This window comes from Rhododendron vialii, chromosome 11a, assembly GCF_030253575.1.
Source record: "Rhododendron vialii isolate Sample 1 chromosome 11a, ASM3025357v1".
NCBI classification, from domain to species: Eukaryota; Viridiplantae; Streptophyta; class Magnoliopsida; order Ericales; family Ericaceae; genus Rhododendron; species Rhododendron vialii.
Window position 1 is genome coordinate 33,663,724 of NC_080567.1, and position 27,546 is coordinate 33,691,269.

Here is a 27,546-nt window from a genome sequence, read left to right on the forward strand (position 1 = left end):
ATGAGCTTAGGATTGCCGAACAAAATGGTTCAGATCTCATCTTATCTTGTTGCATTTGAGCTGTTAATTGTCAAGATAAAATTCAAATTATTAGATAGTCGAATGAACGGCTCGAATGGTGCACACCATTTGGTTCATATGCTTTATTTATCGAAAACTGAAACTAAAACAAAGTAAAAAAAAGAAAACAGATAAGAGACTCTGTAAAAAGCTTTCCCAAACGAAAATTATCTATATATAGAGAAATTGTAATCCGATTAGAAGATTAGTGGATAACGATTAGAAGATAAGGTATTCTAAAGGAATCAAAATTCTCTCCCATTCTCAAACTGTAAACAAAACCCAGCTCTCCATCTGGAAATAAACAATTTAAACATATACACCCAGATTTCATTTATATAGCTCTGCCTATATGCTTCAGCGTCAAAAGATATGTGTTTCTCTGTCTAGACGCAAGCATTAAACATAAGGCTGAGAGCTTGGATGAGAGATAGGGAGAAACACGGGTCTCCCACATTCCAAGCGATCAGTCAAAATACATACAGAAAAACGCATATTTTTTATGGGGAAAGAAGAACAGGGAAACCCAGAGCTGTCCGTTTCCAAGGAAACAGCAGACATGGAGAGGGTTTCCAGCGCATTGTCCGCTCCAAACCCTTCTTGGTTCACCCCTAAAAGGTACCTCATTGATTGTTGTTTGGTTGCTGAGATAAAGAAAAAAGGCAAAATTGTTGAAAATTTGCGGTTTTTATGTTCTGAAGATATGAAATGAATGGATTTGGGAGAGATTGTTATTTCACGCATTGATGGGTCTGTGGCTAGGAAAAAATTAATCTTGAGTTTGATTTTTAGTTCATACATTGATGGGTCTGTTGCTGACGCATTATAAAAGGTACCCAATCGGTTGTTGTTTGGTTGCTGAGAAAGAAAATTTTGTAATTTATGTGTTCTGAAGACATTAAATGAATTGATATGGGTGAGATTGTTAATTCGTGCATTGATGGATCTGTGGCTAGGAAAAAAAAATTTTGAGTTCGATTGTGAATTCATGCATTGATGGGTCTGTGGCTAACACATTACAGAAGGTACCCAATCGGTTGCTGTTTGGTTGCTGAGAAAGAAAAAGTAACATTGATAAAATTTGGAATTGAGGTGTTCTGAAGTCATTAAATGAATTGACATGGGTGAGATTGTTAATTCACGCATTGATGGATCTGTGGCTAGGAAAAATTAATCTTGAGGTTGATTGTTAGTTGATGCATTGATGGGTCTGTGGCTAACACATTACAGATGGTACCCTATTGGTTGCTGAGAAAGAAAAAGTAACATTGTTAAAATTTGGAATTTATGTGTTCTGAAGACTTTAAAAGCATTGATTTGGGAGATATTGTTTTGACATTCAGAGACAACGTGGCTTGGAAACAATAATCTTGGGTTTGATTGTTAATTTGTGAATTATGGGTCTGTGGCTAACACATTTTTTGCTCCGAATAATTTGTGGTTAAAAGGTAAGTCATTGGCTGTTATTTGGTTGCTGAGAAAATTGAAAAGGAACATTATTGAATTATGCAATTTGTATGTCAGGACTCAAGAAGTTATTGAATTAATTTATCTGGGAGAGATTGTTTGAAATTGGATGCCAATGTGGCTAGGAAACAATTATCGTGAGTTTGATTGTTATTCTATGGATTGATGGGTTTGTAGCTAACGCATTATCTGCTCCAAATCGTTCGAGGTTAAGAGGTACCTCATTGGTTGTTTTTTGGTTGCTGAGAAAAATCGAAAAGAAACATTGTTGGAGTTTGCAATCTTTATTTCTTGAAGATATTAAATTAATTTATTAGGGAGAGATGAGATTGTTTGAAATTGGGTGCCAATGTAGCTGTCTTGAGTTAGATTGTTGATTTATGCATTGATGGGTCTGTGGCTTAAAGGGGAAATTGTCATATATATAGTGGAAGTTTTCAGTTTGTTGATTATTTACATTTGGTTTGTGAAAAATCTCGAGTTTCCTATAATTTTCTCTTCCTTTTGTTTCTTTAGTTTGCTGTTGAGTTTTACTGAATAGTCTTGATCTAAGTTAGACATTGAAAATCAAATCATTTCTGCAATATAGGGTGAACACACTCGCATGGGTGATTGTTCTAAAAGACGGATCCTATTGGAGTTTCTAAAAATAAGCTTTTTAAGTTGTTTTTGGTTCATATCAGCTAGTAACAAGAAGCTGTATGAGTGTTGCAGCCACCAAGAACACCACATACAATGTTCTAATTTACCAGGAGACATTTTCGCATAGTTGACACTTTAAAAGTTGGGGCACCCCAGAGAAGTGCATATCATGTGCGAGTTTTCAGGCACTTTAGGTCATACCTACCATCAATTTGGGTCATGACTGATACGATTTTGGTTCATAATCAAAGTACTACAAAACCTGATAACTAAGCCCACTTGGGTTTGTAACAAAACACCAGCCTTGTAACCAGGATGGGGTCCGCCTTAATGTTCACCAGCACCTCTTTGAGTTATAAGCACCTAGTAACTAGGGTATATTGTCCCGTGGAATTTGCCTAAAGTTCATTGAAATTGATCTTAACTGACATAAACTTAGTATGAGCTCCATTTGATTTAATTTCTTTTTGTTCTTGATCCAAGGTAAGCAGTTTGGCAAAAACTGAGCAGAGTGGACTCCTCTTGTTTGTTTCGGAAGAAGATAGATTTGTTATTGCTATTTCTGTAGGTTATCGAGAATCACTATCTTGTTTGAATAGGTTCTTTAATTTTTGTATTTGCAGGTTACTTGCTATCTTTTGCATCATAAACTTGTTAAATTATGTCGATCGAGGAGCAATGGGGAGCAATGGTGTAAATGGGAGTCGAAGATCTTGCACAAAAAGTGGGCAGTGCACATCTGGTAGTGGAATTCAGTAAGTCTTTCCGAAAAACAATTGCTTTTATCCCGAAATTACTGTTGCTTCTAAGTCATTTTATACTGTTTCTTTTCGAGATTTCCTATCATCTAGAATTCTGTCTCTTGTTTGCTGATTTTATCGCGATTACCTGAAGTATGAACACTAAACTTATAATCTATAGAGAATAGGAACTTGGAAATTTAACTTCTAGTTTCATTTTCTTAAACTGTGTCCTACTTATAGCAAAAAGGACTTCATGCTATATTGAAGGTGGATTATTGAGCATTTGATTTAGTTGGGATACGATTCTAAAATTTTAGTAGATAACTGGAACAGGTTTCGTTTCATGGAGTTCGATGTACAGCCTTGCCGAGTTATGCATGCATTACCTATTCACGCCCCGTCCACGAAAAGAAGAATAAACCATTGATTCAGTTATCACTAATCTGGCTTCTTGTGGGGGGAGAGAGAACTATGTCCTGTTAATCTTAAATTCTCAACTACAACAAAACAGTTTGTGGTACGGAAGTTTGGTTTGAAATCATGTATTTGGAGTGATGGGAGCTTGGGTGAAATTAGCGACAAACAATTAAAAGAAAAGGTTCCAAGTGGTTGTAGTTGTGCACTTGTACGGGGTAATCAGAAATTACATTACCTTAAGTAGAGTTCACTACAAAGACTAGCATGGACATACGCTGACTATGGAATCTATTTGAAAGGAAGAAAGAAATCCTTTTGCTTACTCTCAATAGTGTCTCCATCAACTTTGTTAAAGCATCCTACTCAAACCAATTGGAAACTAGTGGAGAGGTTGCTTAGGTTCATATACTAGTTTTGGATGTGATAATTAAACCAAAGTGGGACAATCTCTAACAGTCTCTGTCCTTAAATTTGTGCAACTTCAAGCCCATAATTCTACTGACATGAGCCAAAAAAATTTTTTATCCGTCCTATTCTGATTTTCTAGCTACATGTGCTGAACCAAACATTGACTGTCGCTGTCATTTTCTTCAAGTATTTTATGATTTTTTACGTACTCTCAATATCTTGTGGTATACAGGGGAGTTTTTAACTTGAGCAATTTTGAAGATGGTGTTCTTTCTTCTGCTTTCATGGTTGGACTTCTTGTGGCATCTCCAGTATTTGCATCTTTGGTGAAAATGTAAGAAATTTATTGTGGAGCATTAGTTGCCACTGCACCATGGATCTCATGTTCTGAAAGCTGAGCTAAACCTTACTTAAGGGTCTCATGTTATGAACGATTATATAAATGTCAAAATAAGAGCTAAGTAACCAACATTGTTTTTCAAACAGTTACATAGGGTAGTGGTTTGTAGCACATATTGAGGATAATACGGACAAGTTTCTGTTCCAGATTTATCCTTTGGGGATTCTAAACTCATTATTCTGGTTTGTGAAAATAATAATGAATCAAGGAAACCATGTTATTAAAGGTATGTCCTTGGTGTTTTGGCCTGGGAAATAACTTCCAGGGTATCTCAACAATTTTGGCCTTTTGCTGATCGAAAGTCCATTTTTACTCTTTGACGTTTCAACTTTAATACTGGCGGTCTTTATATTCTATGGAGGAGTCATTTGTCAATGTAAATCTAGTTCTTCGAGGTTGGAATTTGGCCTAAATATTTGATAGAATTTGATCATCGGAGCGCATCTTAGGCATTTACTGTTGGTGTGGTAATGGTACTATGCACTTCATAAATAATTAATAGACAAAGTCCACAAACAATGCTCCATAAAAACTAACTAGGCATGAGTGAGGATTGTTTGAGTTAGACTGAAAAATTCTGCTTGCGTTTTTATTTCAGCTTCTTTTGGGGTTTCCTTGAGTCCTCTACTTCGGAGTTATGTTTCTTTTTTGGGTAATTTCTTCAGAGTTATGTTAATCTAGATGGAGCTTAAGTTCTAGACAATATTCATCATCAGGCCTTGTTATAACCCTTAACTGAAGCTACTATTTTCGTTTTTCCCCGGCCTTTACAATGAAATTTACTTTCTTTAATTACGTGAAATTTTGCAGTGTTAATCCATTCAGGCTTATTGGAGTTGGATTGACAGTTTGGACTTTCGCCACCGCTGGTTGTGGTTTTTCATTTGATTTCTGGTCCATCGCCATCTGCCGCATGTAGGTGTATTACAGAGATGGTAATATAGCCCTGTCTCATGACAGGAAATTTTGCTTACTTCCATCATCTTATGTTCTTATATGTCATCATGGTCTTTTAGGCTAGTTGGTGTTGGTGAAGCTTCTTTTATAAGTCTTGCTGCTCCATACATTGATGACAATGCTCCAGTTGCTCAGGTTACTTTACTTTCTAATTTGTTCTCTGCTTTGATTCTGATGACACCATGATCCAACATAGATGACTTCGAATGTTTTATATATCAGATTGTTGTGTATGTTGCTGTGCATGTTTCTATTTGGCTTTGAAGCGACAACAGTTTACTAATTAGGATTTATATGTCCTTTCCTTCGTTCCAGAAAACGGCATGGCTTGCCATATTTTACATGTGTATACCAGCTGGAGTTGCTGTTGGCTATGTTTATGGTGGATTGGTAAGTTCAATTTTATTGACTGCTACATTGTAAGGAAATTTATCTTTGTAATGGGTCTTTTCTTAGTGGGTCATTGAATCAATGGCCCAGCAGCTGTGCGAGTTCTACTTTATAGTTCAGATCTTGTTTATTTCTACCACTTGTGTAGATTCCCTGTAACCTGCATCAAGATATTTAGTTTATCCATTTTAACAATGTTTTTTTTCCCTTTTCTTTGTTACATTTGTATTTATAGGTTGGAGATCACTTTAGTTGGCGTTTCGCGTTCTTCGGAGAGGCCATTTTGATGGCACCATTTGCTGTTCTAGGTTTTGTCCTGAAACCGTTGCAGATGAAAGGTGCATGTGGTGCAGGTTTATTCTTTGTGCGATCAGATAGCCTTCTGTAGCCATGCTTAAGTATTTGTGGATGCAGGTTTTTCTCCAGTTGAATCGAAAAAAGCATTGACTGGTGTAGAGACAGCTGTCTCAGAAGCTAAAGGTGTGTTTTTCTACCATCATGTTGATGAGTTATTTTAGTCATATTTTGCACTCTTTTGACTCTTTCTTGTAGTCGGCCAATCCATCATATCTTATGGACAAAAATGTTCAATGACTGATTGTCCCCAAAACTTAAGCTGGTAGTACATAGGCCCAATATTGTATCATGCTATCCAAAATATGGTTCTACTGTATCATATTGTGTGAGTTGTCGTAATTACTTTGAAAATATTTCCCTTATCAATTGTATATGTAATTGTTTGCTAGCTTGGAAAAGCAGGAGGTTTGTGCACTAGATATTGTCAGACTTGTCCCACATCGCTCATCTAAACCACCCAAGCTTGGTTAATAAATTCTAGAGGCTACTCCACCTATAGCCAATTGGTTTTAGGTTGGAACCCTCCAAGAAATCTAACATGGTATCAGAGCTAGGTCTTGGGTGGCCTCACCTCTCGTGGGAAAGTCTCTGTTATCTCTGTTGCCCGAGTCAGTCAGTCAGGTCCTGGTCTGTCACCTCCACGTGCATCCGGGCTACACGTGAGGGGGAGTGTCAGACTTATACCACATCGCTCATCTAAACCACCCAAGCTTGGTTAATAAATTCTAGAGGCTACTCCACCTATAGCCAATTGGTTTTAGGTTGGAACCCTTCAAGAAATCTAACAGATATAACCTTTCTATCAACTCACAAATAAAAAATTTAAAAATTAGGTTACCTATTTTACCTTTGTAAAATTACTCTATGGCTTTTGCCTTCTTTAGCTCCTTAGGAGAGTTCTAATATCATCCAAACATATTCGATCTGGCCACCCTGAATTTGAGATCGTTCTCTTAATTAGTAAGGCAATCAATCAGATATGGATCATTACCATGTCAATGCTATATATTCCTTTTTACCTAATCTGGTTAACTAGATCGGATTGGAATTAGAGGCGAATCGATTTACAAGCCTAACTTTTCTTCAATCTTCTGCATTTTCTCTTCAGCTACTGTATCAGTATTTGATTTGAAAGATAAGTTGCTGATAGTTGGAATTGCAGCTTTAAAATTCCTTTTTTGTACATGATTCGTGATATGATTTTCTTCCTTTCCACAAACAATTTGGCGGATACTTCTTCTTTGTTGTAAATGCAGATGACTCAATTGGTAAAGATGGTGGCATGCTATCCGTGAAGGAAGAGCCCATAGATCAAAGCTCAAAAGCACCATCCAAGTGAGGAATCTCCTCCTGATGCTCATGATGTGTTATTTGTAGTTTGGCATGAGCTTATGCTGCCTTACAAACAATGCCATTTATGTTGTAGGGTTTTTTGTATTATGGACAGGCATATCAATTTGTTATGTCCTCTTTTTTTTGCAGTTCAAAATGTGGATGTATCAATTTGGATCAGTTATCAAGAGTTTTGAAGGATTTGAATGTGCTGTTGCTTGACAGGGTTTATGTCGTAACTAATCTAGGTAATTTTTTTCGCCACACTTTACAAGGCTTAACTTGCACTTTCGTGCTAATATTTTGTGCAGATAGTTTATCATAGATGAGTACCGATTTGCTAACTGTTTGTGCTAGTAGACATGATCACTAATATTTTTGCTACTTATATTCCATGTATTGACTTCCTACTAACCGCTTGCAGGTTACATAGCGTACAATTTTGTCCTGGGTGCATATTCATATTGGGGGCCCAAAGCTGGTTATAGCATATATCACATGGTAAATGGAAACAATGTCTCCTTCATCTTTTGTTTTTGTTTCTCATATATCAAAATAGGTGTTGAAAGCAGTAACTTAATTCACTATTTTGTTATTGTTTGGGACTTTTGACAGAAAAATGCAGATATGATGTTTGGTGGGGTTACATTGCTTTGTGGGATTTTAGGAACATTAGCAGGAGGTTTTGTCCTTGACAAAATTTCGTCCACAATCTCCAATGCATTTAAGGTAAAAATCTCTAGATAAGAGGTTTAGGTATTTACTATCCTTATATCGAATTTCCTATTTAATTTAGTATTTTTATGGTTTGTAGCATTCAAGTTCTTCATTTTTGCAGCTTCTATCCGTTGCAACATTTCTGGGAGCTGCATTTTGCTTTTCTGCCTTCTGTTTTAAGAGCCTGTATGCTTTCCTTGCTCTTTTCACACTTGGTCAACTATTTATCTTTGCAACTCAGGTAATGTACTTATTAAGCAGAAATGTATGTCAGCATTGTTTATTTTCTACTGGAATTATCAATTCCATGCTTCTTGGTTGAGTATTGGGGTAATTTAACTGTTAGTTTAACGAGCTCTATGGAAAAATCACATTGGGGCTTGCAACCAACTATTATATCATGCTAATTGATTTCCAGAATTCCGCACACTCGATGTTAATAGCATTGATATGTCCAATATTGCAGGGTCCTGTTAATTATATATGTCTCCATTGCGTCCAACCGAGTATGAGACCACTTTCTATGGCCATGTCTGTTGTCGCCATTCACATCTTTGGCGATGTGCCTTCCTCCCCACTTGTTGGGGTTCTCCAGGTTTTCCTTCACAGCCTCCATTGCTTGCTTAGATAAACTTATAGTTCTTTATCGTGGTGAGAGCTAAACCATTGTTACACACTGCTTGATCTTAACTCATTCTCACCTTAGTTTTAACTCTTAAGCTCCTCCATAATGTGATCATATGTTGAAAATAAGATTATAGGGCATCTTTTAGATGGCACCACTTATCAAGTTATACTTTTATGTTCTTAACTGTAGCTAAAATTGTATTTTGTGCATTAATAAGCATTAAGGCATGTGGAGGGATTTTTTCGTCGTTATTATTTTAGAGAATGAGTTTAAATGGTAAAGACAATGACTGCGGATGATGGATGAAAAATGGAATATGTATTTACTCAACGGTAGTTAAATTATGGCTCAAGTTGTTACTTTTGACAATCTGTCTGATATTCCATTTGTTGTTTCAACGTGTTGTAACCTTTCTAGTTAAGGTAGTAGCAGTTGATTTCTTCTGCAACCCCTGAGTGTTGGTTTCTTCTCTAGTCATGCCTAGATTTGTTGGTTGTTGACCTGTTTTTAAACCATTCTTCAGGATAACATTAACGACTGGAGGAAGACTGCTTTGATCCTTACCTCCATTCTGTTTCTGGCTGCCATAATATGGTTTATAGGTAATGTTTTCGTCAACTCCAACTTCCTTGAATTAGAATCCACTTAAAATCAACACTTCTAAAGCTTAATCAACCTGTGTTAGTTGTTTCTTGCATGCTGCACCCAAAAGAGTGGCAGCTTACTAGGCTGCATATTTGCTTCCTCCCAGTTAATGATTCCATCTATTTCCATAGGTTCTATTTCAATAACCCTTAGGATGTGTCGGGACCATGGTTTTTTGTGAGAAGGATTACTTTCCAGGGATTGAAACTAATATGCAAAACAAAAACTAAGTTTGGGTTTTCCATTTCTTAAAAAAAAAAAAATTTGTTTCTTTTGTACATTTACTTCACAATTACATGATCCAAAACCCCATCCTTGTGGTATCAGCTTTGCCAGGTAAAAAGTTCATCGTTAATAACCACCGTCTTACAAGCTAGCAAGTTTTCAGCATGAAACTCCCACAAATTCTCGTAAAGCCGGCCCAAGTTTTGATGTATATACAAGAACTTCACCCCCTCGAATTTGAAATCTTTCATTTTAACCCCTTCCAGTTTCAGACTCGTTTACCTTAGCCCCTCCGCCACCTAAAGAATTCTACATGGACTCCGGTTTTTTTCATCAACATCCTTGCTTCCGCCACTATTTGCCGATAATAATTTGCAACTTTTGTTTTGTTTTGGCAGGGATATTTCTTCATGGTGTGGACAGATTTAATGAAGACTGCGAGAATCCAGTAACGATAGTCGATAAGTCAAATATAACACCGTTGCTTGATGAGAAAACTGATGAAAGGACAAACTCTTCTGCCAGAACATAACTCCTAAACACAACAAGAAGTTGGAATTCTGATTGGGCTGACTGGTTTTTTATGTGTACATGCTGACAGTCGATGTTTTACTCAAGTGTAAATATTGTTTTCACTGGGTCTATTTTGTTTTCACACTTGTTAACAGTTTCTCAACACGTTACGAGGTTTTGGTATTGATGGTGTCGGATCAACGGAAGGAATTTTTGGCGACATGGGTTTCGACTTGGTGGTTTATTCAACGCAGTGACGCGCAATCTCCCCCGTCTGCTAAAACCAATTTGTTGTAAATAGTCAAAACAATAGTAGTTTGTGAAAGGATGATGTACACGTTGGTGTTATGGTCAGCTTGGTGAATGATGAAATAAATGTCCCTTTCTAGTAGTTTTCTGTTGGAAGGCTATGTCTCATCTTCGGTCCCTTGTTAAACTTCACCGTACTCCTTGTCAAATAGTAAGTTCTGACCTCCTGAGAAATTTTTCGGTGCCAGTTGAGTATATCCCACGTGGTACCTGCTCGGCACATCCGGGCCGTCCAATACACTTTTGGACGGCTCGGATTGAAACACTCTCTTTTCTCTCACCCCAACACTTTCTCTCCTTTTTCCCTCTTCAAATCCAAGCCGTCCAAAAACGCAATTGACGGTTCGGATGTTCCGAGCGGACACCACGTGGTACCCACTTGGCACTGAAATTTTTTTCCTTCTAAGGACAAGGATTTGCCTGGGAATAGGCTTTACTTTATCAGTTGTTCGATCGGAGTTCAATTCTTATATAGCATTTTTTTTAAAACAAAATAGGAGGTATCCCAATGCAAAAACGGGATGAGACTAATCCAGCTAGCTCTGGTCGCAGAATCAATATCCACAGAAAACAGTTAGAAGGAGCTTGAAGGAGAATACTAGACTCACTCATAAAGCTACCCATGTGGACTTTTACCTCCCGACTGGTTGACCTATCCCCAAGATCTACATAAAGTAGTTGGGTCTTGTAGCAGCTTCAAAATCAAATTCATAGGCGAGCTTTTTTCCCTAGTTTATGAGATGATGGATCAGCGATTTCAATCACCTTGAATGAGTTGAGTAATAGTTTGTTCGAACTATAGTCTGAAAGTTTAACAAGCTCTAAACATTCAAGCTGGTTTGTTTATTGATCTTAAAAACAAGCTTTTCAACGACCGAATGCAAGCTCAGGCTCCATCCTTCTTAAACACTTTTTACACGTCTATTTCGTTTTGTCTATTTCATTCATCTTTTTTGAAATTTTCATTTTTCGAGTTCTATTTTTAAATTAATTATCTATCTTGACGAGAATAGTCTAAAAAGTCTAATATTATGATAAAAACAAAAAAAATTCACTAAAGAGGGAAAAAATATCTAAGGGCTGTCTTTTAGCCTTTAAGTGTCTTATATGAACTTTTTTTTAACATTGGACCAATTTTTTATATTTTTTTAATTCCTCTTGTCGAGACAATGAAATAAAATCACGACGAAAAACTCAATAAATAATTAAGAAAAATTAAAAATAATACAGAAAATGATTTTGGACAGAAAATTTAGAGAATCAAACTCCTAGGTTTTTCAACAGAAATGTCAGAAATCAAGGTGTACTTTTTGTTTTCGTTGTTTGGAAAAATCAAGATGGATTTGGTGTGCATTTGGAAAGCTCCCTGTAGAGAGAGAAACATCGCTCGTTCCTTTCGTCGGTGACAAATAGGGACGAAAACCAGTTGACCTTCTAAACCAACTGGTAACGAATCCTACAAAATTCATGAGATTTAAACCCTAAACCCAATCCAATCACGACCAATCCACCACCCGATTTCCTTCCATTCGAAACCCTAGTTCTTCCTACTTCCTGCGCCGGGTCGAAAAATGGCTTCGTCCGAAATCGAAATCGTATCGGACTCCAACGAGCAGAAGACCTCGGTACAAGTCCCTTTCGGGGTCCCTGTGGACGTCACCGACGTTTTCGGCGCGTCTGCCTACGGAGATTTTGAGAAGCTTCGGAAGTTCGTCGAAGAAGACGGCGCTTCTCTCTCCCAACCCGACGGCAACGGCTACCACGCCCTTCAGTGGGCTTCGCTCAACAATTTCGCTGCTATTGTGCAGTATATCATAGAGGTAGGTGAATTTTTTTTTGGATTGAGATTGACTTTTTCATTGTTTTTAGGATTTGCTGAAATGTTACTGATTTTGCTCACCATTTTATGTTTCCTTTTGCTTCTTGTTAGAATTAGAAACAAACTATTCGTGAGATGTTAGGAGTTGGATAAGTTGAGAGAAAATAGGTTAGGGTAGTTTGGACACATTTACGGTAGACGTGCAGACAGTAAAGAAGAGTGACATAATAGTAGTGGATAGTAGGGCTAGGGGAGAGGAAGACCTAAGCTGACTTTGGATGCGTGATGTGGAAGGATTTGGGCTTGTTAAATCTAAGTGAACAGGTAGCCATAGACAAAGCATAGGATGCATGTAGCCAACCTCAACTGATTGGGACACAAGGCTCGGTTTGGTTCTTTGTTTAGACTAAGTTATTGTTCATGTTAACTAGTTAGTCTAGGTTTCTTGTTATGCATGTTAGGTTTTTTTTTAGGTTTCTTGGTCACAAAGTTTTGTAGCCTTTATAAAGGCATGCTAGGGCGAGGTTTTGAGATATGAATGAAAGCTAGGTTCTTGACCATTCACTTTTCTTACAAGTTGCATGCTTGTAATTGATCTTATGTTTGAAAAGATATGTGAATAGTAAATCTAAGTGGATCATGTATTGCCACAAATACGGTCAAACAAGTTGTTGCTGTTTCTCGGAAAGATACTGACTTTGTTTGTTCGTGAAGCATGGTGGCGATGTACATGCGACAGATAATGTGAAGCAGACGGCATTGCATTGGGCAGCGGTGCGGGGTTCGATTGCGGCTGCAGATGTGTTGTTGCAGAGTGGGGCTCGGGTTGAGGCTGCTGACGTAAATGGGTATCGGGTAATTGCTCAGAATCTAGCTGAATTATGGAAGCGTTCACGTTTTTTGTTTGTCGATAATGAAAATGAAAATGAAAAATGTGAAATGGGTGGTAATTAGTGGTGGGAGGAAATTGAGGTAACTCTTCAGGCTGTCTATTGATTAACGAGACCATCTACAATGCTTACTCTTTTTTTGTGCTGGAGTTCCAATAAATTCTTTGGTTAAAAGCTTCTTTTGATATGGAACGCTCAACCTCATGCTTACAATTTAGTTGAACTCCAGATTTGACATTCTGCCTCCCTGTGCAAATAGAACCACAAAAATTAATTTGAGCACATACACAATACATGAGCTTGTCCATTGCTGCATAATTCTGGCACTCCTGTTGATGTTGACATTGAGGAATAGAAGCTATTTTATTTTTGTGATCTGTGAGTGTTTGAGACTTGATTAAAGAGTTGCTGTAGCTGGATTCGGTGTATTGTTTTTTTCTCTCCCTTATATATCGTCTAATGCAGTAACCAAAATGCTTTTATCACAGGCAGTACACGTTGCAGCTCAATATGGACAAACAGCATTCTTAAATCACATTATTGCAAAACATTGTGCTGATTTTAATGCACCGGATAATGATGGTAGAAGCCCTATTCATTGGTATGTTAAAGACTACGCACTCCTATGTTACTTGAGCTTCTAGAATATTCTGCTTTCGTGATATTTTTTCTGGATAGCATCCAACTTGCTTGTGATCTCCATAGCGATGTGGTGGATTGTAAGCAGTACATAGGCGCAACATTTCTTTTGCTAGAAGATCACGAGGGACAAATACTTGTAGTACGAAGAAGTATCAGTACCTGATACTCTTTGGATACTTGCGGATACATATTAGGCTTTGACCGGTGATGCAATTGTATGTTGTGGCACTAGTATGCTTCGTATCTTCTTCTTAGACTTTTGTTTGTTTGGGTCAATTTGGATCCTTTTTTTGGGGATCATTTGTTCATTAGCTTCTAGTTGTTCTATTCTGCATTATTATGGTGAAGGTGAATATTGTCACTTCCATTTTGTTTGCTTCAAATGGTTCCATTTTTGGCCCACTGATATGAAAAGATATATGAGAGAGTTTGAATTGATTATAAGTGGCTGGAAACATGGGATTTGGGAGTGTTTGATTTTGTTAATAAGCTTTGAATTGGATAACTTATAGTTTAGTGCTTTTAATCAGGGCTGCATACAAAGGATTTGCAGATACAATTCGATTACTTCTATTTAGAGATGCCAGCCAAGACAGACAAGATAAAGAAGGTATATCTACAAGGAATCTGACATTTTTTGCTCAATATTTTGTTGCAAGTTGCAAATATTATTTCCAGGGAACTAGAAGAATTAGGGAAAAAGTTCTCGATTTCTTTGATTTTCTGAAGGAAAACTGAAGGAAATAAGCAGTGGCAGAGGGAGCATGGGACGAGTGGGGCACGCGCCCCTACTCAATTTTTTTTTTTTAAATTTAAGATTTTAAAATGTATATTTTGTATTTTGTTGCATTTCATAAATTTACTTAATCTTTCTAAGACATGTCGAATATCATTTCATTCTCAATTTTTTGTTTCACATATTTGAACATCGTCATTACACTGGTGAAAAATAGCAGTCACTTACTAATTGGAACTCTCAAATGCATAGTGTCCAAAATTCAGAGATGCCTAAACCATGGGCTATATGTTTTATACTTTAGCAATTATTAACAATGGGAGCAATATTGCCATATATTGTGTAGTGAATTGCTCTTAGACTTGCAAGTGGAGTGGAGAGCAATTGGTGCCTCCCTTATACTCCCATGCACATGTGCAGGGTTCGATTCCTGTTAGCACCCATCCCCCTTCCTAAGTCCCCTAGGATAGAGTAGATTAGGATTAACGAAAGCAAAAAAGAAAAAAAATTGCTCTTAGATGATACGCAGAGACAATTCAAGCAATTTGATTGTTTTTATATTCTATATAATTTACTATATTAATAAATATGTTAGGTTTTTTAATTCTTAGCACAAACGTTTTAACGTTGCTTAGTACGAAATTTTTTGGTTGAAATGTGTTTAAAAGGTGCCCCCACTTACATAACTTACATAGATTTCTGGCTACACCACTGGAAATAAGACAAATATAAAGAGTTGCCAGATAATGTTAGGCATAGTTGAATAAAGTTACGGTAGATATTATTTGAGGTTTAATTTCTTTTCTTGTCATAAATTATAGTTTTCAAATTGACATAACGTCGCACTTCTAGTTGAATTACATAATTGATGTGTCAGGGCTGCAGCCATGATATTCTGGCAACCATAAATCTGATTTATTTGGTAATTAATGCCATATTGCCGATTATTCTTTATGTTAGGTTGTACGCCTTTGCACTGGGCTGTACTAAGAGGAAATGTGGAAGCATGCACTGTACTTGTACATGCAGGCACAAAACAGGAATTAATGGTGAAAGATAATGCCGGATTTACTCCTCTACAGCTGGCATATGATAAAGGTCATCGGCATATAGCTTTATTCCTCGTACGTATCGTTTTTTTTCCTATCTCACATTTTGCATTTTCTAGTCCCAACTTTCAGACTAGCATGGAACATTAAAACCTTGTGGGACTATTTAGTGCCTGAATCTGCTTTGGCACAAACTTCTTTGACATAATAACACGAAATTCTAACCTCGTGTCTGGTTATTCTAGTCTTGCTATAAGAAAATAATGTATCTCCTATAACAATCTTCTGTTTCATTCTCTTCGCTTTCAAGGACGAAAGGCTTATCATTGCAGATTCTCCTACAATAATATCATGTCTGTTATTCTGTCTTTTCATTCTCTTCTGATGACGATCTGTGTCTATTTTTGCTGCCTCTGCCTGAGACATTGCCAGTGATTTGGTGATCTCTCAGAAAGTATTTAGCACCCTATTTTGCTCTTGATCGAAAAAACATTTAAGAGAAGTTTCCAAATAGGTCAACCTTTCTGCTGATTCCATTTCATTTGAGATCCTGCCACGTTCTTGAAATTGTTTTGCTCTTGTTTTCTTAAATAATTATTGGCTGGTGCAAAAGCCTTGGTTATGAGGTTCGTGGACTGACATTGAAGTCCCATTTCCTATGAGGTAGGCTGCTCTTGAATTTTTTTGTGAAACTGACATTGAGAATGGGAGTCATGACTCAACCTAAAAATGGCTGCAGTTTCATGGGAAATTGTCTTCTGGTAAACTAAGGCTTGCTGTTCGTTCAGTCAGCTACTATTGGCAGCTGGGCCTTTATGCACTATACAATTGAACAAGTCAAATGTTGGTAAAATACAGATATACAAACCGAGCAAGAGCTAAGATTTTGTTTGGAGAAGATAATAGCTGATACTGGACGGGGACAATTATCTTGTTAGAATGAATGTCAAATTTCGGTCCATTATGGTTTTGATGGTTGAGTATGCAACTAATTCTGAGAATACTGGTTTCCATAGTCAATACAGGATTACCTTGTAGTAAAAGTCTGAAGTGGTCAACTTACATTTGGACTGTAAATTATACATTCAATTGATTTAAGTGTGGCTCATGAACGGTTTACTTATGGTTTTGGTGGTGTTGGAGGCACAAGTGGAAGTGTTTGGTGTCATAGGTGCACTATCCTTTTCATATGTGTTGCTTCAGCTGTGCCAGTCATACCCACCCACCCACACATGCACGCCCTAAAAAAAATCCAACATTCTTATATAACTTGTCAAAATCATCCTTGAAAGAACTCCTTGTCATGAGATCTAAACTCTTGAATGAACTCATTGGCAATTAATGGCATTTCTTAAGGCTCTGTTTGGAACTTATAGAAAATGGGAGAAAGGAAAGGAAAATAAGAATTTTTCCCTCTTGGTTGTTTGATTCTTGATTTGGGGAGAGAAGGAAAAGATTATAAAGGAATCCTAAAAAGAAAATTCTAGAAAGGGAGAAAGTGAAAAATCTGTGAAGCAATACTCTTTTTTTCCTCAATTGGTATCCATTTTCCTTTTGGAACCAAACAAGGGAAAATCTTTTTCTCCTTATTTTCTCTCATTTTCTTTCGAGAATCAAACAAAGGAAAGAAGCCCACTTTCTTTACAGTTTCTCTTTTAGTTATTTGCTCTCCTCTTCCCTTTCCTTCCACAAGTTCCAAACAAAGCCTAAATGTTTTGACCCTAAATTCTCCATGGCAAATACAGATAGCATCACTCAAAATTGCCTTTAGGCCCTTTACACCATTAGTTTATCAATCATTGTATATGGGGTTTAAAATAAGGAATTCTGGAGATTTTTGTCCCGTTTGTTCTGTGTACACACTGTATTGAGAATGTCTTATTTGGGTTTACGCTGTTCACATCATTTGTCTCCAAGTTCTTACTAATCCATCAAAATTGTAGACATCTTCACCTTCATGGTGCCTTGCAAAATGATTTTATTGTTTTTTATTCAGTCTAGTGCACAGCGTACCCGAATGAAGCGCTGGGAAGGCATAGTTTGCATTGGCCGATTAGAGGATGGAGGTTATGCCCCTATTCTGTTCTGTATAGTTACTATCAATATCATCCTTTTCATCAACTCGGTTATTTGGGGTGAGTGAAGCTGGAATTTATATCATCTTCTTTCAGTCGTAGAGAGGGTATGTTACCATGATCATGACTAACTTCTGCTGCCCATGCTAGCTCCCGATCTTCCAAAGGTTACTGCCATAGTTGGACTTTGGGGATGGACAGCTGTTTCGCTGGCAGTTGCTGCATTGATGATGTTATACCAATGCAGTAGGTAACTATTTGCTTACTGTAATTTGTCTCGTTCTCTTCTTGGAGATTTTCTCTGTAAACTAAAAATGTGCACTCCTTGTGCAGAATGAAATTTACACCGAAACTTCAGTCTTCATAATTATATGAAGTGTCAAATACAAAAAGTGTTTACGATATAACTCATGAAATTGATTTTGTTTTCAAGCATTTGCTTGTCAACATGTGTTTTCTTGTTGTTCCATGTCGACAATCTATGTATAGTTCGTAATCAATTGATTGTTGATTTCTTTTCTCCTCTCATTTTCATTCATTCATTTTAGCAAGTTCTATTTAGGAAAGATCTATGACTTTGTTTCCTATTTGAAAATAATATCAGAAATGGTGCTTTTATGTTTGGAAAGTTTAGAATTTCCATTTGTTGTCACGCATACGTTTTCTTTTAATAAGCTTGAGTGGTAGCATTATGCCGTTACATCTACTGTGCCTTTATATTCTCTCAATGTTGTGGTGATGACCTCTATTTGATTCCAGTAAGGATCCAGGTTATTTGAAAACATCAGGAGGATTGGGTGGCCATTCAGATGGGCAGGTATGCAATTTCTACTGATGTACGTTAACTGCATGCTTGCATTTTCTTAGGTATTTAAGAAGTCTCCATAGGCATTTCCAACTTAGATTCTTCTATAATTTCCTGGCTTCCCACCCCTCGAACTTCAAGCAACTAATATAGTAATATCCCATTAAATGTGTCTGTACTTGATGTGCTATTCTGAAGTGTGCTTGAGTATACCAGTTTGTGGTGCATATGATTTGAAAATTGCAATGTTAAATTTGTTAGTTCATATATTTGAGTGCACCTCCGCTACTTAATGAAGTTGACTTAAGTCTTAACCATATCTTTCCCTTGTCCTAAAAGGATTTTAGTATGCTTCTTCTCGGCCCCTTTCTGTAACTTTAGATACTTGATGTACATATGCGCTTCATATTTTGAAACTTGGTCATTTAATTATTCAAAATGGAATTCGCATGATATGTATATTGTTTGATAACCTACTTACTCGAGTTTAACTCAAGTTCTACTTGTTTAGCTCCACAAGTTGGTTTTGTGACATCAACTGGAGTTTTTTAAATTTTATGGTGGTCTTGTGAGATGAGTTCACGTCTCCAGTTTTGTATCAAAGAATGTTTTTTTATGAAGCTTCCATTCGTGGGACTTCTTACTTTGTAATTTGTATAATGTTCCATTACCTGCATGATGTTTTTATAAATGGCTATATTCCTTTTCGCAGTGCTCCATTTGTTGCTGGATGTTTTGGTAAATGGCTATGTTTTGGTAATGTTTTGATATGAGAAGATTTCTATATTTAACAGGATCCTTTACTGAATATTGATCTAAACAATTCCTCTATCTGGACGGGAAATTGGTCTCAACTTTGCCCTACCTGCAAGGTTTCTCCATAAACTCCTGTCTTACAATACTGCAGTTGATAAAACTACGTAAACATCTGTCTACGTACTTTCTCCATGCATTTAGCACTAAAGATGCAGATTTACTGTCTGATTTTCAGATAATTAGACCAGTTCGCTCGAAGCACTGTCCTGTGTGCAAGCGATGTGTGGAACAGTTTGACCATCACTGCCCCTGGATCTCTAACTGTGTTGGAAAGGTACTAAATAGTAAAATTAATTGTGAATTACTAAGCAAGGAGGTAAAAGGATGTTTTCACAGAGAACGAATGAGATATATTTACTACAAAATGATTATCTTGACCATTGTCAAAGGAAGTCATGGTATACTTTTCAGTTTTCACTTATTTATATATTTGAGTGAAATGTTGGAAAGTTATGCCAAGGCTAATGTTTCTAAGCTTTACGGAGTAAATTATTATGCCAAACAAGGCTGCAAGGTGGTCTGTGCCACTTTCATGCCTCTATGCTATTGTTTCTTTATGATGCTATAGTGCTTAGTCATCTTTTACTCAGGGCAAAGGGATCTTAGTTGTCAGTGTGCAGATGTTGGATTTGGCAACATGTGTTTATTGATTGTGTTTTGCCCCAAACCACTATGATTCTCGTATGACTTCAAGCCCTAGTCTAAAACACTTTCCAAATGAAAGCTTCAAAAATCGGGTCACAGACTCTTTAAGTTTTGTGGATGCCATGAACTGGACACCAATTACATAGAAAAAATAGGCTAGAAGTGGCTCTCTTTCAGCTACCGTGGGCAGCATTCCATAAGATACACAATAAGTTGTCAGAGTTTTGATCAATTTATAGTTTGTCTCCCTCGTCATTGATTCCAAGATCTCCTTTCTATTTTTACACATCCTTGGCTGGTTTTAATGTTTGTTGCTGGGTCTCAAAAGAATTTGGTTGTAATTTTGATCCACAATAGATTGATGTTGATAAATTGACCATCATGGTAATTTGTCATTATAATTTTATGAACCTCGGTGAGATTCCTCTGAGTACTGCTCTAAACTAAAAGGCTGGGTTGGGTTGGGTTCAGTTCATTTACTGTGTTGACGAGATCAGTGATCAGTTCCCAGCCCAGTCCAGTTGTGCATCAGGTGCCGGTGACTAGCTATTTTTAGATTTGTTTAGTTCTGTTATAGAGAACTGATAATTGCCACTGCCTTTTATCCCAATCATTTTTGTCATCTTCTCTGTAACAACGGAAGTTTGAGAGGCTTGAAGGGCAGTGTGGATATCATCTCTCCGTCTTTTTGTTTAATCCCAGGCTATTTTTTTTTCTCTTCCCTAATACGATGTGGCTATTCATGTTTTGCATGGGACCTATTTAAAGATTTTAAACTCTATTCTTTTGTTTTTCTTCTTTGCTGTAATTGTCATCAGCTTAACAACTGTTATCCTACTGAGTTTTGCAGAGGAATAAATGGGACTTCTTTGTTTTCCTCTGCTTTGCAAATCTGTGCTCGTTTGTAGGTGCTGTTGTTGCTGTTCAAAGTACGTGGGTTTAGTAACCTTTAACACTGGTAGTATACTCAAATTTTCAACTTAGATTTCAACATGATCTTGTATGACAGGGTTTTGGACAGCAAAATTGGTGGTTCCAGCTGCAAAATCATGGATTCATTACGTAGCCGTTCAACATCCTGGTGCCGTAGCTTTTGTTGTTATGGATGTAATCATTTTCATTGGTGTCTTTTCTTTGCTAACAGTGCAAGTATCCCAGGTAAGTTATCTGAATCATTTTTTCTTTGTTTATTGATGCTTCTTACCGTTTGTCAACAAATTTGTGTTTGTGTGTGTGTGAAGATTGACTAGAGAGGAGTGGTGGCAAATGGAAAAATCTGTTGACCATTTTGTGCCTCCTTGACTCTCTCCGGTCTCTGTGGATGTGTTTTAATTTGTCGGCAGAGCTGTTGGTTGGGTGAGGAACATGCATAGTAATATGTAGTCATGTTGTTCCATTAAGTCATAATAGCCTAGAAAGCAACATTATTGGTGGTCAGAAAGCAGTGTAACATCTTCTATTAGAAACTAAAGAGCCCATCTGAGTATATGTCTTTGGGCAACCATTAACCTTTCTGATTTGCCTGGAAAAACATGTCAGTACTGTGACAAATAGGGAAAAAAAGCAGGGTTCTAAAAGTCGGCCACCTAGGCCGACTACTCCCCACCTAGCCGCCTAAGCACTAGGCGGAGGTCCAACGCCTAGATTAGGCAGCCAACTAGTCAGAGCCTAGGCGCTTAGGCAGCTGACACTAGTCAGCCGCCTAAGCGCTAGGCAGCCCCTTTCCGCCCGACTAGCACCTAACATCTTTTAGAACATTGAATAAAGGTGTTCTTTGATGTCTAAAATCCAGAAAAGTCAGGAAAGTATATGATCAGCTGCCAATGAATGCATGTGCAACCTGAAAAGTTAACTCTCCTGCCTCTACATTGTTTTTTTGAACAAATTAACTCAGAATCGGCATAATCAGTTCTTTCCCAAGAACAGACATTGATGATGTATCTGCTTGTTGGGTGTATCCGCCTGTTGGGTCTTATCAGCTTATCTCCAACAGAGGTTTATATTTGATAATGCAGATTGCTCGGAATATCACGACAAATGAAGCGATGAACGCAGTACGTTACGCGTATCTTCGTAGTCCAGATGGGCGGTTCCGTAACCCCTATAATCATGGGTGTAGAAAGAACTGTGCAGATTTTCTCATTGTTGGATATACAGATGACGATGAGACTCCCTGGCCTTCTTTGCAGCAGGTTGCCCAGTAGAAAACTCGTCTCCTTATTTGCCTCTTCAACTCATCCGGTGTCATACTTTCCTGGGTTTTCAGGTGTTAGACGATACTGAGGCCCTCCTGCGAATTTAAAATCACGGGTATATTACGCTGTTGGTCCGTAACTGCTGTACTATATGTCACTTGCTCATTTTTACGAAAAAAATAGAAGTCCAGCTCTATAGCAACATCAACTATGGAGTAGAAGTTTTTTTGTGAGATGATTTATGTGTTCTGTGAATACGCTTCCATTTTTTATGTTGTATTTACCGCCATAATGATTAAATTACAAGGGGCATAGCTGTTTTATTTTACCGCCATAATGGTTAAATTACAAGGGTCTGTGCCGTTAGCAAGCGACACTTTTCGATCAAATATAATACTTCCAAGCAAAAACAACATTGACACTTTAGTTTGGATGAATTTAGAACAAAAGGGCCATGGAAGTGAAATTCCAAGCATAAAAATGACACTGAAAGGGTTGAATGGCCCCTGCCCAAAGCGGCCTCAACTTTGTGGGATTCCGCTAGGCCATGTCTGATTCTTCACCGGTTTCAAGATCTCTTCAATCTCCGACAAACTTTTCTCGTCCTTCCCGAATATTCCGAGTTCTTTAGCAGCAGCCACATTCTCTTCAACCTAAATGAAGTACGCAAATTTCTAATGAATAAATAAATCAAAATAGAATATTGAATTCATTTCACTTCTATCTAAAGGGAAATAAGAGAATTTATCTTTCAGTGGACACACGTAAAGATATTGATAAGACGCATAAAGTTAATGATATTTCATAACTAATTGATTGAGCAATAAATTGGGGTTTACCAGAACCAATGCTATGAGCTTCCAAAATACAATGGGATCTCCATAAAGTTGAATGTCACAATTTGAGATTATCAGAGATACCAATTGCCTATAAATTGGGGTTTACGGCAAAATGGCCATTTCACTGTTACTGCGTGTAAACAGAAATAACTTAACCAACTCCCCACAAGGTACCGCAGATTCTTCTCAACAGAGTATGGAAGTAGTTTTCCAGAAAGAATACCATGGATTTACAGTGAACAAAAACCCAGGGTAACTACCATGGTTCGTACTGCTCTTTAAGCATGTTTGTTAGCTAGCTTACAGCAGGAGGCTTTTTCCAAACTACGTAGACAAGAAATTTTAGTCGATATTGCACCTAGAAGATAAAGATGCCATACCAAACTTAAACCCTAATGAGGATACGGGGAAATATAGTTCTTGTAACCAAACCATCCGTCCCGAGTAACACACTGACAATGAAACAGGCCATAAAGTGGGCATAATTAGTTTAATCTGGACCGATTCTCTCACTCTTCAGTTGCAGATCAGTTGGATAACTTAACAATGTGAATCTACCATCGTAAAGGATACCTAATTCATAATAAGTTGCAAGTTGAAAAATGTGACGTGGCTTCCTGTAAACCAACCTAATTGCTGATAAATCACACCATGTAAGGAAAATTAAATAAGAAAATCCAGAAAAAAGAACTAAACAAAATCCAACAAGGTTGAATAGATCGTAATTGAAGAATTTGTTGAAGGAGAGAGAACTAGGGGAAAGAGAAGAATTTAACACTTCTTGGACAAAAAGGAGTTAGTAGAAATTTTCTTTCATAAATTTCTCTGTTTCTCTCCAACATAAGCAGAAAAAAAGGAAATCACGGCTTATGCTTCACATTCCAAGTTCATAAAAGGTAACAGAGTGGAATTGGGCGTTCATGATAAGGATTTTCTAAAAGAGATAAGCAAGACGGTTTAAGCATAATATTAAGATAAAGAAATTCTCTAAAAACGGAAAGGTTTGGTTCATATACGAAATGAACTATACACAAAAGAAGTTGCAGCAGTAAGAACAATGATACGTCATTACCTGCCTAACAGAATTCATTCCAACAAGTATAGAGGAAATATCTTTATTCGACAAGCTGTACTGCATGGCTAACTTCGATATATTTTTCCCCTTCTCTATACAAAAGGCAGCAGCAGCTTGGCATGCAGCCTGCTCAAGCAATAAAACAAGTTCAAGTAATAAGTAAACTCAATTTTTCAGATCGTACAGGGAAAAGACATATAAGCAACAGAAGAGCATTACAAAAGCCCAAAAAACAGATATTTATTGGACTCATAAAATTTTAGTTTGTCAGGCGTATCTTCGTTATTTATCTTGGTATGCTATAGCTCATTCAAGTGATCTATCTAGTAACCAAAGCCACTGCATGCAAACTCGATTACAGGAGCCATCCCTAGGTCTTGGCACCTCAAAATGTACCGTTCCTTTTATTAGGAAACCAATGTGATAGTTCAAGATGCAAGGAAACAATTCTCCTCAGGAGACACTTAACTACTCAAGTATATTGTGCCATAAGTACCGAGACGGGCAAATAGAAAGAGAAACAAAACCATCTTTTGATATCCTTTCATGGTTCCACCAACTGGATTAATCAGAATTTTAATGCTAACGATGTAGCACTAACAATATTCGAATATGTTCCGCCTACTGGATTAATCAGAATTCTAATGCTAACGATGCAACACTAACAGTATTCAAATATATTCAGCTTTACGTCGAGAGAAAATGTTGAAAAAGCATCACAGAAAAAGGGTGATTATTGTATACTGAAAAGGAAGACCTTCAGTTCAGGTGAAGCTGGGTGCCACTCTGGAGGTCCGCTCTCCGTAAGAAGCCCCATTGCAAGTGGAGAAGCACTGATCACTCCCACACCCTTGCTCTTTAAGTAAGGCAGTAGATCCTCCAGAGTTGAATCATTAATACCGTAGTGGCAATATGACAGAATCACATCAACTGTGCCTGGTGGCACCCGATCAAGAACATAAGTGAAAACTCCCAGAGGAAGTCCTGTAATACCAATGAAGCGGATCTTTCCCGCTTCCTTGAGTTTTTGAAGAGCAGGAATAGTCTCATTGACAATCTGTACAAGGAATCAAAACAAACCAACTAAATCTTCACAACCACTTTTATAGGCAATAAATGTTGAGTATCACGAAAACGGGTGAACTACATACAGATATCAGCTCAAGAACCTTTTGTCTCATTCATGGAGGGTCGGCTAAAGGATCCATCAGTTATTCGTAGTCATCTCAGTTAAGTTTAAGGTGGTCATTCCCTTTCTTATCATCTAACCCCGAGCTATCTCAGGCTTCCTCTATTCCTTTTAGCACCCCCCCAGTGGATAAATCACTCCTCCCAAAAGTCAAAACACACGTTAACTGGTCAGTCTTGGAACATGAGAATACCATATTACCCTATCAAACAACTTTCCCCATTGTCTGAAAGGAAATCTTGGATCACTGAAACCAAGTTATGACAATTCTTACGATAGTAGCAGGACATACAAATAAGCATCTATCAAGAGACCCCAAGCCCACCCGTTAGTATCAGGATGACTTTGCCAAAGACATTTTTTTTGGCTTGCTACAGTGTCAAAAAGGCAAATAATAGCAATGGTGTACAATTTTGGTGCCATTTTTAGGCACCGAAGATGATTGCCACTTTTTGGCAGCAATTTTTGCTCACTGATCGACATGAATTTTGCCAAATAATTTGCACATTTCTGACTTAGACGCAACCAGTGGACTTGCTATAAGAACCCCATATCCTACGACAGGCATATAACCATAAAACCAATAATATCTGGTACAAAACTTGATCAAGCAACTCGAAACCAAAAGAAACCAGAATGTCCAAACTCAAATTCATATCTGAGAACCTATTTCAAACTGAAACAAGATTAAGCGACTGAAGTTTGGATTGTGTAGTTCCCAGCTAATCACCTGATCAAGGGACCCAAATTCGATATCATGGCATTGCAAAATATCAACATAGTCAAGCTGCAACCTCTCCAAGCTCTCATCAATGCTTCTAGTCACTCTCTCCGCACTGAAATCAAAGCCATCAACATACCTCCCGCACTTGGTCGACACAATGTACTCGTTTCTCGGCACCCCCAAAGCTTTCAAAGCTTTTCCCAACACTTTCTCCGACAATGTCCCTCCATAATACCTTGAAATACATCAACCCAATACTCAAATTCAACAAACCAGTTTGCGAACTCATCAAAAAACACTACATTGAAACAATCTGTGTGCACTTTGCTTTGTTTGCTGTGTCTAAAAATTCAAACTTTCTTCCCAAAATCTTTTTGTGTCAACTTGTTTTCCGCTTCTAGTAATAATTTTTTGGGTTTGACTTGAAAAGATGAACCAGAAAAGCATTACAAAAATGAACAAGAAAAAGGGAATGCAACCACACCTTTCGAATTGTTAGAAGTCATGGGAAAAGAAAAGAGAAGATAATTCCATTACTTGTTGCATTTGGATATCTAAAAGACGTAAAAGAGTTGAAAAGGAAGGAAGAATGTAAAAAAGACTTCAATTTTAAGTGATCATTTTTGCTTCTCAACAAACCACCAAATCCAAATCTTTTTTTCCCCCTTTTCTTTCACACAATGTACGCAAAAAAGCTAGAATCTGATTACTCTGCATTTATTTCAATCCTATTTCCGAATCTATGTTTCCAAGTCTAGAATTGTATACAAGAAATTGTTTCGGAGGTAAAGATAGATATGCCAATTGCCAAACACAGCCTAAGGGAAAATTAAAGAAGTACGAGTAAAAAGAATTGAGTGGGTGTACGGGGAGGTGTCGAAGAAGTTGACGCCGAGGAGAAAGGCGCGGCGGACTGAGCCCACGGCGTCCTCGTCGGAAACTGCGCCGAAGACGTTGCCGAGGGGGGAGGCGCCGAATCCGACGGAGCTGAGCTTCAGTCCCGTGCTGCCCAGTGGTCGGAGCTCTAGGGTGTTTGCCATTTTCAGTTCCCTAGGGTTTTGGAGAGAGAGAGAGAGAGAGAGAATTTTCCCGGGAAAGAAACAGATTTAACGGAAAAGGATTTGAGGAATTGTGAGTGGAGTGGTATGAGAGTGATCTGGTTGAGTAAAGTGATGCACATGCAGAGAGACACGAGCGAAACTTCCCAGTGTACTGCGAGTCCCCACAGCCAGAGGACTTCACTTTCCTTTCTTTCTTTTCTTTTTTTTTTTTCGCGGACGTCCGGGTCGGTTTACATACACTTCAACTAATTTTCTTACTGGTTCGGTCAAAGACAGATCATCTTTCATCGGGACTAAAAAATTCTTCGAATTATTACTATCGCGATTTGACTAGTTTATCACGATTGTACAAATGTTAAGTTAATCGAACATTACTAACCGTCAAAATCAAGATAAATTTGTCTTACAATTTCATTTAAATTGTTATCGATTGATGAGATGAACGGCGGGATGAGATGCTGGGCACGGCTGCCAAGCACCCCGCTTGGCAGCATCTCCCATTCTCATACCTAACTACCTATATTTTAAAGACAAATCATGTACAATCATATAACTACAGTTTGTTCGATGAATTTGAATTTGTTGCACAAATAAAGTGCTTAATGAACTCTATTAAAGAATGGTTGAGATTATATCTGGAAAGATCCCATTGTTTCACTGACTAAGATAATAACTTGTTTTTTTGAATTAGACGTGATGTATTATAAAAAAAATGGTATGTCTTGTAAAATGAAAAATAAGTATTTAAAAAATAAAAAATCTTAGTAAATTAGGGC

General features: G+C 37.6%; 3 protein-coding genes across 4 annotated transcripts; 2 read left to right on the forward strand and 1 right to left on the reverse strand.

The window, feature by feature from the left end:
- The first annotated feature begins 271 nt into the window (after window positions 1-271).
- On the forward strand, window positions 272-10,292 carry LOC131307253 (probable sphingolipid transporter spinster homolog 2). The gene is made up of 16 exons (XM_058333659.1): window positions 272-678; window positions 2,793-2,924; window positions 3,970-4,071; window positions 4,948-5,052; window positions 5,154-5,229; window positions 5,410-5,484; window positions 5,720-5,822; window positions 5,899-5,964; window positions 7,098-7,176; window positions 7,324-7,421; window positions 7,598-7,674; window positions 7,789-7,902; window positions 8,012-8,131; window positions 8,357-8,485; window positions 9,042-9,120; window positions 9,787-10,292. The coding sequence occupies exons 1-16, from the start codon at window positions 563-565 to the stop codon at window positions 9,918-9,920; spliced, it is 1,605 nt and encodes a 534-aa protein (XP_058189642.1). The 5' UTR covers window positions 272-562; the 3' UTR covers window positions 9,921-10,292.
- A 1,205-nt stretch (window positions 10,293-11,497) lies between these two features.
- On the forward strand, window positions 11,498-22,210 carry LOC131307254 (probable protein S-acyltransferase 23). Of its 2 annotated transcripts, XM_058333660.1 has the most exons (13): window positions 11,498-12,030; window positions 12,744-12,884; window positions 13,408-13,520; window positions 14,092-14,171; window positions 15,258-15,421; window positions 17,343-17,481; window positions 17,572-17,671; window positions 18,181-18,238; window positions 19,021-19,098; window positions 19,218-19,316; window positions 20,538-20,616; window positions 20,697-20,845; window positions 21,703-22,210. In XM_058333660.1, exons 1-13 carry the CDS (start codon window positions 11,782-11,784, stop codon window positions 21,889-21,891), a joined length of 1,638 nt encoding a protein of 545 aa, XP_058189643.1. In that variant the 5' UTR covers window positions 11,498-11,781; the 3' UTR covers window positions 21,892-22,210. The 2 variants fall into 2 exon arrangements, with proteins under 2 accessions (XP_058189643.1, XP_058189644.1); XM_058333661.1 differs by lacking the exons at window positions 20,538-20,616; window positions 21,703-22,210 and having other exon boundaries at window positions 11,521-12,030.
- Window positions 22,178-26,938, reverse strand: LOC131307255 (L-galactose dehydrogenase). Its single transcript, XM_058333663.1, has 5 exons — window positions 26,577-26,938; window positions 25,716-25,944; window positions 24,554-24,853; window positions 23,794-23,922; window positions 22,178-22,535 (listed from the first exon to the last, which is right to left on the reverse strand). The coding sequence occupies exons 1-5, from the start codon at window positions 26,747-26,749 to the stop codon at window positions 22,404-22,406; spliced, it is 963 nt and encodes a 320-aa protein (XP_058189646.1). The 5' UTR covers window positions 26,750-26,938; the 3' UTR covers window positions 22,178-22,403.
- Between the last annotated feature and the right edge of the window lie 608 nt (window positions 26,939-27,546).